Here is a 10,319-nt window from a genome sequence, read left to right on the forward strand (position 1 = left end):
TTTTTACCGCTAAAATGTTGTTTTAGCCCCAAATTTATCATTTTTATAAGGGCTAATAGGACAAAATGGACCTCTCAGTTTGTTGTGTAATTTGTCCTGAGAGCGCCAATACCCTACATTTAATCGGGAACCAATTACTGTTATGGTTTGCAGGTGCCATGACCCACTGGGAGAGTACCTGAGGTGCCAGAATAGCAGAAACCCCCATAAGTGACCCCATTTTACAAACTGCACCTCTCAATGAATTCATCTAAGGGTCCAGTGATCATAGTCACCCCACGGGTGTGTCACAGAATTTTATACTATTGGGCAGTGAGGAAAAAATAAAATTTTACCACAAAAATTTTGTTGTAGCCCCAGATTTTACATTTTCACACTGGAACATTGGTAAAAATGGCACCAACATTTTTCACACAATTTCTGCTGAATGTAGAAATACACCATATGTGGCTGTACAGTACTGCTTAGCCACACAGTCAGACACCGGAGGGACGGAGCGCCATTTGCCTGCTGGAGCTACAGATTTTCCTAGAATAGTTTGCGGACACCATATACAGAGCCCCTAAGTGCTAGAAGAGCAGAATCCCCCCTCAAATGACCCCATTGTGGAAATTACACCCCTTTGAGAAATTATCTCCAAATGTAGTGAAGATTTCGACTCCATGGGTGTTTTCCAGAAACAAATAGCAGTGGACATTGCCGAATGAAAAAAGCAAATTGCAAATGTGTTATTGTAGTGCCCAGCTCATGCTTCTGGAGACACGCACCTGTAAATTAAGATGGCTCTCATCGCTACAGAAATTTCAAACATGTGGACGCTATATGTGGTTTAGGCACAGAAGGGAGCGGGTATTTGGATTTAGGAGTGCAGAAATCCGCTGGATTTCTTTTCGGGGGTGAAGAGCCATAGTGGTTTTCCAGAGCCTTTGTGCTACCAGTAACGTAGAAGGCCCCTATATTTCCATTAACAGATGACAGACCAGAGTGAGGACTTGCTTTTTTTGTGGATTGAGTTGAAGCTTTTATTGGGAACATTTTGCATAACTTTTGGGATCACAGTTATCTGGCGCTCTAGGCGTCACAACTTATATTGGAGTTTCCTTCTAAATCTCTGAGTGACGTGATTCAGATGAAACCCTGAGGGATCCATTCACTATAATGAAGCAGCAGAGTTACTCTGGACTCCGTCTGGCCTCTGAGAGGTTCAGCAATGTCCTTCTTTTCAGAGGTACACAACACTGTGGAGGACCGCACTTTTATGTACACCTAAAAAGACGGACACTGCCAGATTATAGGCCAGACGGCATCCACACTGCCTCCATCTGCCTCATTATGGGGAATCTTCTGCCGGGGTCTCCATCTGAATCACGTATTACAGAGATTTACACATCGCCATATTTTGAGAGTTATAATTGTTCCATATTTCTGCAGACAGAGTCATATTATGGCTTGTTTTCTTGCCGGACAATTTGCTGTTTTTATTGGTACCGTTTTAGGACACATGACATTTTTTGATCGCTTTCTATTACGATTTTTGAGAGGCAGAATACACAAAAACCATCAATTTAGGATTTATTTTTTTGAGGGTTTTTAATGCCGTTTCGCATGTGGTAAGATTGGTTAGGCAGTTTTATTCTCCGGGTCAGTACGATTACAGCGATACCACATTTATATATTTTTTTCTGTTTTGGCGCTTTTACACAATAAAAACTATTTTATAGAAAAAATAATTATTTTTGCATCGCTTTATTCTTAGAGCTATAACTTTTTTATTTTTCCACTGATGGAGCTGTTTGGCGCCTTGTTGTTTTGCGGGACGAAATGACAGTTTCAGCGGTACCATTTTTATTTACATGGGTCTTCTTCTTCATCATTTCTTTTTTAGGAACATTATCCATTTGTAGAAGCCATCCTCTTTTTAACTTCAGCTTTTTTATAGATGGTGATATGTTTGCATCAAGAATTTGTTGAAATTTCAATGAATCCATTATTCCCTCTACCTGTGACGTATTCCCAGTGCCATTGGTTGCAACGCAACCCCAAAGCATGATTGATCCACCCCCATGCTGAATGTTTGGCAAGATGTTCTTTTCCTGAAATGTTGTTCCCATTTTTCTCCACACATACCTTTGATCATTGTGGCCTAAGAGTTCTATTTTAGTCGCATGGGTCCACAGGACTTGTTTCCAAAATGCATCCACACTTCTGCTCCATTTCAGACCGGGCTCTACAGAGCCTCATTCTTAGGATTCCTCGGGGTCCCTGTAATTGGACCCTCACTCTAGGTTAACCCCTACAATGTAAATAGTGGATAACTTTTTATTCTGGGAATATTTCCTTAGAGCAAGTTTAAGAAAAGGATATCGTAACACTTTTGAGAACCAAGATTGAGGCCATATCCTAACTTTAAGCTAAAAAAGGGGAGATTGTTGTTCTTGGCCAGTTGTGAAAAAAAGAAGAAAAACGGCACAGGAGTGATTACTATTTGTAAGAGTTCCGTCTTTAATACTTTTGGAGTAAGGAAAGAGACATCCATCTACAGTGTTAGGTGGAGACTGGAGATTGACTTTAAAGTAATATTTTGATGTGTCTGAAATAAAATAAATAAAATGTGTATATCACACCCCGCTACACACAATATTGACTTATATTGTGCACTAGACAGTCCTGCCAAATGTCCCAATATCCACACTTTACTATCTTAGTTAATGAACTGGTCACCATATTGAAAACCCTGATGTACCATACCAAGGATACACCATACCGGCTCACAAGTAAAATGAAAACGCAATCATTTTTTTACTGTACGTTTATTATTCCAGCTCTTCAGTTGTCCACGTGACTGGGGTGAATGAAATTCAGTCTCCAACGGGCACAGGACAGAACTTAAACCAAATATCTCGCCAGATTAATGCTGGGCAGGTCTGGACAGGAAGCCGACCGCCTTTCCAAGGACAGGTATTATCATTACCAGTTATCTGTAGGGATGTTTGTTATGGCTTTTTTACTTTCAGAAATGGTGATATATTTAAATGTTTCTGAAATCTTTGGCACCAATTAATAAATTTGTCTCCAGGGGAGTCTGTATGACAAGTGTAGTCCAGTCAGATATCAACAGGGAAACTACCTGCGTGATTATACACATTACAACCCCATTTCCAAAAAAGTTGGGATGCTGTGTAAAATGTAACGAGGACAAGAATGCAATGATAAGGAAATCTATTAATGCCGTATTTATACACAGAACAGAACATGGAACACAGATCAGCAGGTGAACGATAGGCATTTCTCCATTTCATTTGAGGAAAATAACTCACTTAGTAATTGATGACAACAACAAATCTCAAAAAAGTTGAGACGGCCATGACTTTTTATAGCAGTCTGTAAATGTCTGGGAAGCATGGAAACTAGAGTTGATCGAATAGCTTCGGATTAGCACTTATCCGAATAGCTGCATCGGGAACCTGGATACCCCGATAATCAGCTGTTCGGTGCCGCAGCTGCATGTTTCGTGGCAGCACAATACATGTATGGAGAGCCTGAGTGTTGTGCCTGTCACATATCCGCAACACACGCAGCCGCGGCGCCAAACAGCTGACAATCGGGAGCGCTCCAGGTATCCGGGTTACCGAGGCAGCTATTCGGATAAGGACTTACGCAAAGCTATTCCATCATCCCTAGTGGAGACCAATTGCTGGAGTGTTAGGAGAGGAATATTGTCCCATTCTGATCTGATATTCTAGCTGCTCAATAGTCCTGGTCTTTGCCAGATTTTTCATTTCATAATTTGCCAAATGTTTTCTATCAGTGAAAGGTCTGGATTGCAGGCGGCTTGTTCATCACCCAACTCTTCTTCTGTGAAGTCATGCTGGTTTGATGTATACAGTATGTGGTTTAGCATTGTCTTGCTGAAATATGCAAGGCCTTCCCTGAAATAGCCGTTCTCTGGATGGAGCATATGTTGTTCCAAAATCTCTATGTAATACTCAGCATTGATGGTGTCTTTCAAGATGTGTAAGCTGCCCATGTCATAGGCGCTAATGCATCCCCAACCATCAGAGATGCAGAGTTGTGAACTGTGCGCTGATAAGCTGGATGGTCCCTCTCTTCATGAGTCTGCAAGACACAGCGGCTATGGTTTCCATAAAGAATTTCACATTTTGATTCATCTGACCACAGAACAGGTTTCCACTGTCTCAGTCCATTTTTAATGTGGTCCAGAGAAGACGGCAGCATTTTTGGATTGTGTTGATATATGGCTTCTTTGCATGATAGAGCTTTAATTTGCATTTGTGAATTATATGGCAACCTAGACAGACAATGATTTCTGGAATCATTCCTGAGCCCATGCAGTGTGCAAATGGATTTCTGCAGAATATCTGAATCTTTTTATGATATTATGTACTGTGGATGGTAGGATATTCAATGTATTTGCAATTTTACTTAAGAAATATTTTTCTTAAATTGTTCTACGATTTTTAGACGCAGTGCACAGACTGGCGAAACTCTGACCATCTTTGCTTCTGAGAGACTCTGCCTCTCTAATATGCTCTATTTATACACAGTCATGGGACTTAGTTGAGTATTGACCCTCCGGAGATTTTTCATTAGTTCAACTTACTATTTCAGCCTTTTGTTAATTCTGCTCCCACTTTTTAAAGATGTGTTGCTCCTGTCAATTTCTAAATGAGTGTTTGTTAAATAAAATGGAAAATTTATTTATTTTACTTATATAGCGCCATTAATTCCACAGCACTTTACAGATATCACCATCGCTGTCCCCATTGGGGCTCACAATCTAAATTCCCTCTCAGTATGTCTTTGGAGTGTGGGAGGAAACCGGAGAACCCGGAGGAAACCCACGCAAACACGGGGAGAACATACAACTTCTTGCAAATGTTGTCCTTGGTGGGATTTGAACCCAGGACCCCAGCGCTACAAGGCTGCAGTGCTAACCACACTGCCCAAATTGTCTATATTGCAACTTCTAATCTGTGTCCTATGTTCTGTTGAGAATAAAATAATGGCAATAAGAGATTTCCAAATCATTGAATTTTTTTTTTTCATTTTACGCAACGTCCCAACTTTGTATTGAGGTCATATATGGTCGTCATTTCTAGCTTAATTTGGTGAGGTCAGTTCAGCACTGGGGTTTTCATCAGCTGAACCTGCCGATCGCCGACCACCTATTTTGACAGGTTTGAGGATGAAAGACTCTTTAATTGTAAAAATTGTGTGTTCCTCACTTGTTTTATCGTTTGAAGCAACTTCATGATCAGATATTTGTTTTTGTATATTTCACAGCAAATTACTACACAGTCTGGAAAAGCGCAAACTTCTCCATTTGGTATTGGAACGAGTCACACATATACGTCAGACCCATCTACATATAGCCCACTCTCAAGCCCTGCCACATCATCTCCCAGTGGAAATGCTTATTCTGGCCTGGGAGGAAGGAACGCTGCCTTCAGTAAGTTTACATCTTTTGGCTTTTTACGACCCAGAGTGAGGTGTCCTTAGATTAGTGACATGCTCCATAATATATGTAGTGACAAAAATGTAATATATCTTGGCACACAAGAAATATTTCCGATTTCAGCAGGAGGCATGGCTGCATATGCGAGGCCATCTCTGTCTGTCTGCCTACTGTCACCGTCACTTGTCATCTTCAGCCTACGCTAAAAGATTCTCATGTCATTCAGATATTATGTATCTGTAATTTGCAGTATATGAATGAGTAGCGTGGCTTCTATTGCTGATATGATGCAGTTGTTCTGATCTTCCACCATCTTTACTTGATAATGCTGAAGAATCTCCACATATTGTTTATATATATACATATATATATATATATATATATATATATATATATATATATATATATATATATATATAATCAGTTGGGCTCCGTTCTCCAATCAAGGAGTGAGGCGATTTTCTCTGTCGTGTCTCAAGCACTTCTCCAAGGCTGTAAATGGATGATGTTTTTTTTAATGGTTAAACCTCTTTCCATTAGCTTTTCAATCTTTTATGCAGTTTTTGTTTTTATAATAACATCAATGACAGATAGAAAATAAGAAACAAGGCTGATGACAATCCGCTCATCCCATTTTTCATTGTAGCACGGTGCACCAGGAAACTCTTACAAATACAATTACAAAAACAGATCAAAACCTGAATGTAGTGACAGATGACAGCTGATGTTTTTCCTCCAAGGAAAAAATATGACAACAGATACATTTTCTCCATCTGTTTTTCAAGAAAACAGAAAAACATTAACACTAAAAATAGCCTTGCTGGCTCACATCTTCACTACATTTATTTCACGGTTTTATCTTACTCACGTCTGGTTCATTTAGCCGACAATGTGTTCACTCTCCGTTGCTGCCATATTTATTGCATGGCTGTTTATTGTTAGCTCTTGTATGTATTCATCTTATCATTCTGTGCAGCCGAAACTGGGCAGAGCGGTAGCCAGTTCCAGGGACGGGCTTCAGAAGTTTGGTCCCAGTGGCAAAGCCAACATCATAATCAACAGAGCAATGACCAGCACTCCCATCAGCAGCCCGGACAAGCAGAAGTGTTTCAGGTACTGTGCAATTCCTCATCTATTTATGTAATTACCTTAAAGGGAACCTGTCACCATGTTTTTGGAAGATGGGATAAAAATAGCGTTAAATAGGGGCAGAGGTGGGCGTTACATTAGTGTGTGTGTTATGCGTTTATTACTCACCTAAGTTGCCGAAATAACTTTGCAAAGTCTCCGTTTTCGCCTGTCAATCAGGCTGGTCAGGTCGCATGGGCGTTGTCTTCCCCCAGATTTGGCGTAGTTTTCCGTTGGTGGCGTAGTGGTGTGCGCATGCCCAAAGTCCGGAATCCTCTTCCAGGGGATTTAAAATAGCGCGGTGTTCGTTATTGCATTGGTGATCGGTGGGCGCGGCCATCTTCCTTTGGCCGCGCGTGCGCAGAAGCGGCGCTCTGCTGGCCGCGGCTTCAGGAAAATGGCCGCCGCGATATCCATCTGCGCACGCGCGGCATCCCGCGGCCATTTTCCTGAAGCCGCGGCCAGCAGAGCGCCGCTTCTGCGCACGCGCGGCCAAAGGAAGATGGCCGCGCCCACCGATCACCAATGCAATAACGAACACCGCGCTATTTTAAATCCCCTGGAAGAGGATTCCGGACTTTGGGCATGCGCACACCACTACGCCACCAACGGAAAACTACGCCAAATCTGGGTGAAGACACCACGCCCATGTGACCTGACCAGCCTGATTGACAGGCGAAAACGGAGACTTTGCAAAGTTATTTCGGCAACTTAGGTGGGTAATAAACGCATAACACACACACTAATGTAATGCCCACCTCTGCCCCTATTTAACGCTATTTTTATCCCATCTTCCAAAAACGTGGTGACAGGTTCCCTTTAAATTGTCTGTCACCCACTTCCGTCTGGACGTCCTCGAATCCCACAATCCACCGCGCTGCACCAGAAGTACGCCGACCGCCATATTGGAATACCCAAGTGATGGGTATTCCAATATGGCACCCACTGGTGGTACCAGGCTGCTGAAGTACCCAGATGGCGGCAGTGTTATGTCCTGGTGTTAGTGCCGCATTGAGAGAGGGTAAAAATGGCTGCGCTTCCGGGACTGGGCACATTACCATAGCAATCCGGTCCCTTCCCCGCTGGAGGTGTGTGCGCGCTCCTTGCGTCATTGATGTGCATCTGCCCGACCGACGGCGACAGAAAAGAGTGTGGGGATTAGAGGACGCGGGGCGGCGAGGAGAGCAGCAGCAGACGTGTGCGTGAGGGGGCACGGGGCGGGTGAGTGGGGTGCACTGCACGTCCCCCCTGTATAGCGCTGCACATCCCCCTGTAGAGCACTGCGCTTCCCCCCTGTATAGCGCTGCACGTCCCCCTGTATAGCACTGCACGTCCCCCTGTATAGCGCTGCACGTCCCCCCTATATAGCGCTGCCCGTGTCCCCTGTATAGCGCTGCACATCCCCCTGTATAGCACTGTGCATCCCTCCTGTATAGCGCTGTACGTCCCCCCCGCATAGCACTGCCCGTCCCCCCTGTATAGCGCTGCCCATCCCCCCTGTATAGCGCTGCACATCTCCCCTGTATAGCGCTGCACGTCTCCCTGTATAGCACTGTGCATCCCTCCTGTATAGCGCTGTACGTCCCCCCCGCATAGCGCTGCCCGTCCCCCCTGTATAGCGCTGCACGTCCCCCCTATATAGCGCTGGCCGTGTCCACTGTATAGAGCTGCACGTCCCCCTGTATAGCACTGTGCATCCCTCCTGTATAGCGCTGTACGTCCCCCCGCATAGCGCTGCCCGTCCCCCCTGTATAGTGCTGCACGTCCCCCCTATATAGCGCTGGCCGTGTCCCCTGTATAGAGCTGCACGTCCCCCTGTATAGCACTGTGCATCCCTCCTGTATAGCGCTGTACGTCCCCCCCCCGCATAGCGCTGCCCGTCCCCCCTGTATAGCGCTGCACGTCCCCCCTATATAGCGCTGGCCGTGTCCCCTGTATAGAGCTGCATGTCCCCCTGTATAGCACTGTGCATCCCTCCTGCATAGCGCTGTACGTCCCCCCCGCATAGCGCTGCCCGTCCCCACCGCCGGTGACCTTCCTCCCAATGCGATATCATTGGGCCCCCACCTAGTTTACAGTATAAGTCTTGTCCTCTACAGTAGTGACCTCAGTCTATGCTTTTTCCCTACTGGACCATCATCAGGCAGAAGACTCATTTACAATATTCTCTTTCCATTAAGAAGGGTAATAGATATTTAAAAGGGATATACCATAAGTATAATAGTGATCCTCTATTAATTGGATAGATGATAACTTGTTGATCCCACTGCTGAGACCACCAGCGATCTTGAGAGTGGGGCCCATCTGAATGGAGCAGAGGTCAAGCTTGCACAAATCCTCTCATCTGGCGGGGGAGAGTCGGGGAAGCCACCATACACATTCGATAGTCATCCGATCCTGCCCATACCAGGGGGTTCAGACAACTTTAATATGTTTGAGGGGTCCTTTTGACTTCCTCTTAAAAAAAACAAACAAACTGTGTTTATTACATTATAAAGAGGGTATAAAGTGATAAGTCATTTCTTAATTTAACATTTTTTTTGGTATGCCCAGGACATGCTGCCTATGTCTGGAGACCCCACCCAAGGAACCGGTAACTATAACATTGAAGACTTTGCAGATCTGGGGATGTTTCCACCTTTTTCTGAATAATCTGATGGAAGAGGTCTCCTTTCTGTGTTACCTGTATCCGCTTTGTCTTGTAAGACAGTGAAGACCAGAGACTGTGTTATCTCTGCACTTACACTTGCTCTTTCCAAGTGGTAATCATTTTGCCCTGTCTGTATGTAAAACCATTATATCCCATCTCTCACAAGCTGGACAACTTCGTATGAGCCCGTTGCTGCATCAGCCCCCCCCAGCAATCCTTCCATGTTACGGACTGCTCCTCTAACAGCGAAATGTACACACAAGATGGAAAACCTATTGCAATCAACTAGCGTAATGTTATACAAAACGACACTGGCTGCTACAATGGTTGTATGCCTATAAGTGGAAAACCATCTTCAGATTTACAAGCTTAGAATGTAATGGAAGTAATATATATATATACGACCTAGAAATGATTTGTCTGTCTTCACCATATTACATGAATACAATCCATTGCTCAGGTCTGATGGTCGTGTAGCGCTCAGATCCCCTGTCCTTTACCGTAATTCCCAGTTTCTTCCATAATCTGCAGTGAACTCGGCCCTAATACGGCTTTATTAGTGTCCGGTCACACAGTTACTCAACCATTAAACCGTTATGTTATGTGAAGCGTATACGTTGTGTATTTTGTACTACTGAATGTCCTGTACTAATTCTCATATTGCATAGTCTGACTGTGCAGGGTTTTGTTAATGTCATTTTATTAAAGAGTGACAATGGCCACGTTGTTTCATTTGTGAACTGTTCTTCAGTTGTGTGATTGTCGGATCAGATTTCACAATCAACAAAACTAATCAGGTAAATTATCATGTGGGGAAAAATCTACTTGGGTGCTGTAAGACACCTCTTTGTCTTGTTTTTTTTCTATGATTATTAATAGAAGGAAATAAAACTATAGGTAGGTGGAATGTCCTGTTTTATAACATAAAGGAATAGCAGCCAATTAAGATATTACTTTCATGATGTCACCAGCCTTCTTTAGCTGGCCATACACATAAGATTGCCTTTTAAAAGCGTATTCTGAACCTGTCTTTTGAGCATCTCAGAGCTACAGTAGTGTTCAAAA

General features: G+C 43.6%; 1 protein-coding gene across 5 annotated transcripts in view; it reads left to right on the plus strand.

Annotated features, from left to right (window-relative positions):
* Window positions 1-9,974, plus strand: part of ARNT2 (aryl hydrocarbon receptor nuclear translocator 2) — a 143,855-nt gene extending 133,881 nt beyond the window's left edge. For all 5 annotated transcript variants that reach the window (XM_077263498.1, XM_077263499.1, XM_077263501.1 and 2 more), the window contains 4 exons: window positions 2,823-2,958; window positions 5,305-5,470; window positions 6,453-6,589; window positions 9,158-9,974. In XM_077263498.1, the coding sequence (XP_077119613.1) occupies window positions 2,823-2,958; window positions 5,305-5,470; window positions 6,453-6,589; window positions 9,158-9,256 (538 nt within the window). In that variant the 3' untranslated portion in view covers window positions 9,257-9,974. The remainder of the gene's footprint in view (window positions 1-2,822; window positions 2,959-5,304; window positions 5,471-6,452; window positions 6,590-9,157) is intronic.
* Window positions 9,975-10,319: the final 345 nt, after the last annotated feature.

This window comes from Ranitomeya variabilis, chromosome 5 (assembly GCF_051348905.1).
Source record: "Ranitomeya variabilis isolate aRanVar5 chromosome 5, aRanVar5.hap1, whole genome shotgun sequence".
Classification (NCBI taxonomy): Eukaryota; Metazoa; Chordata; class Amphibia; order Anura; family Dendrobatidae; genus Ranitomeya; species Ranitomeya variabilis.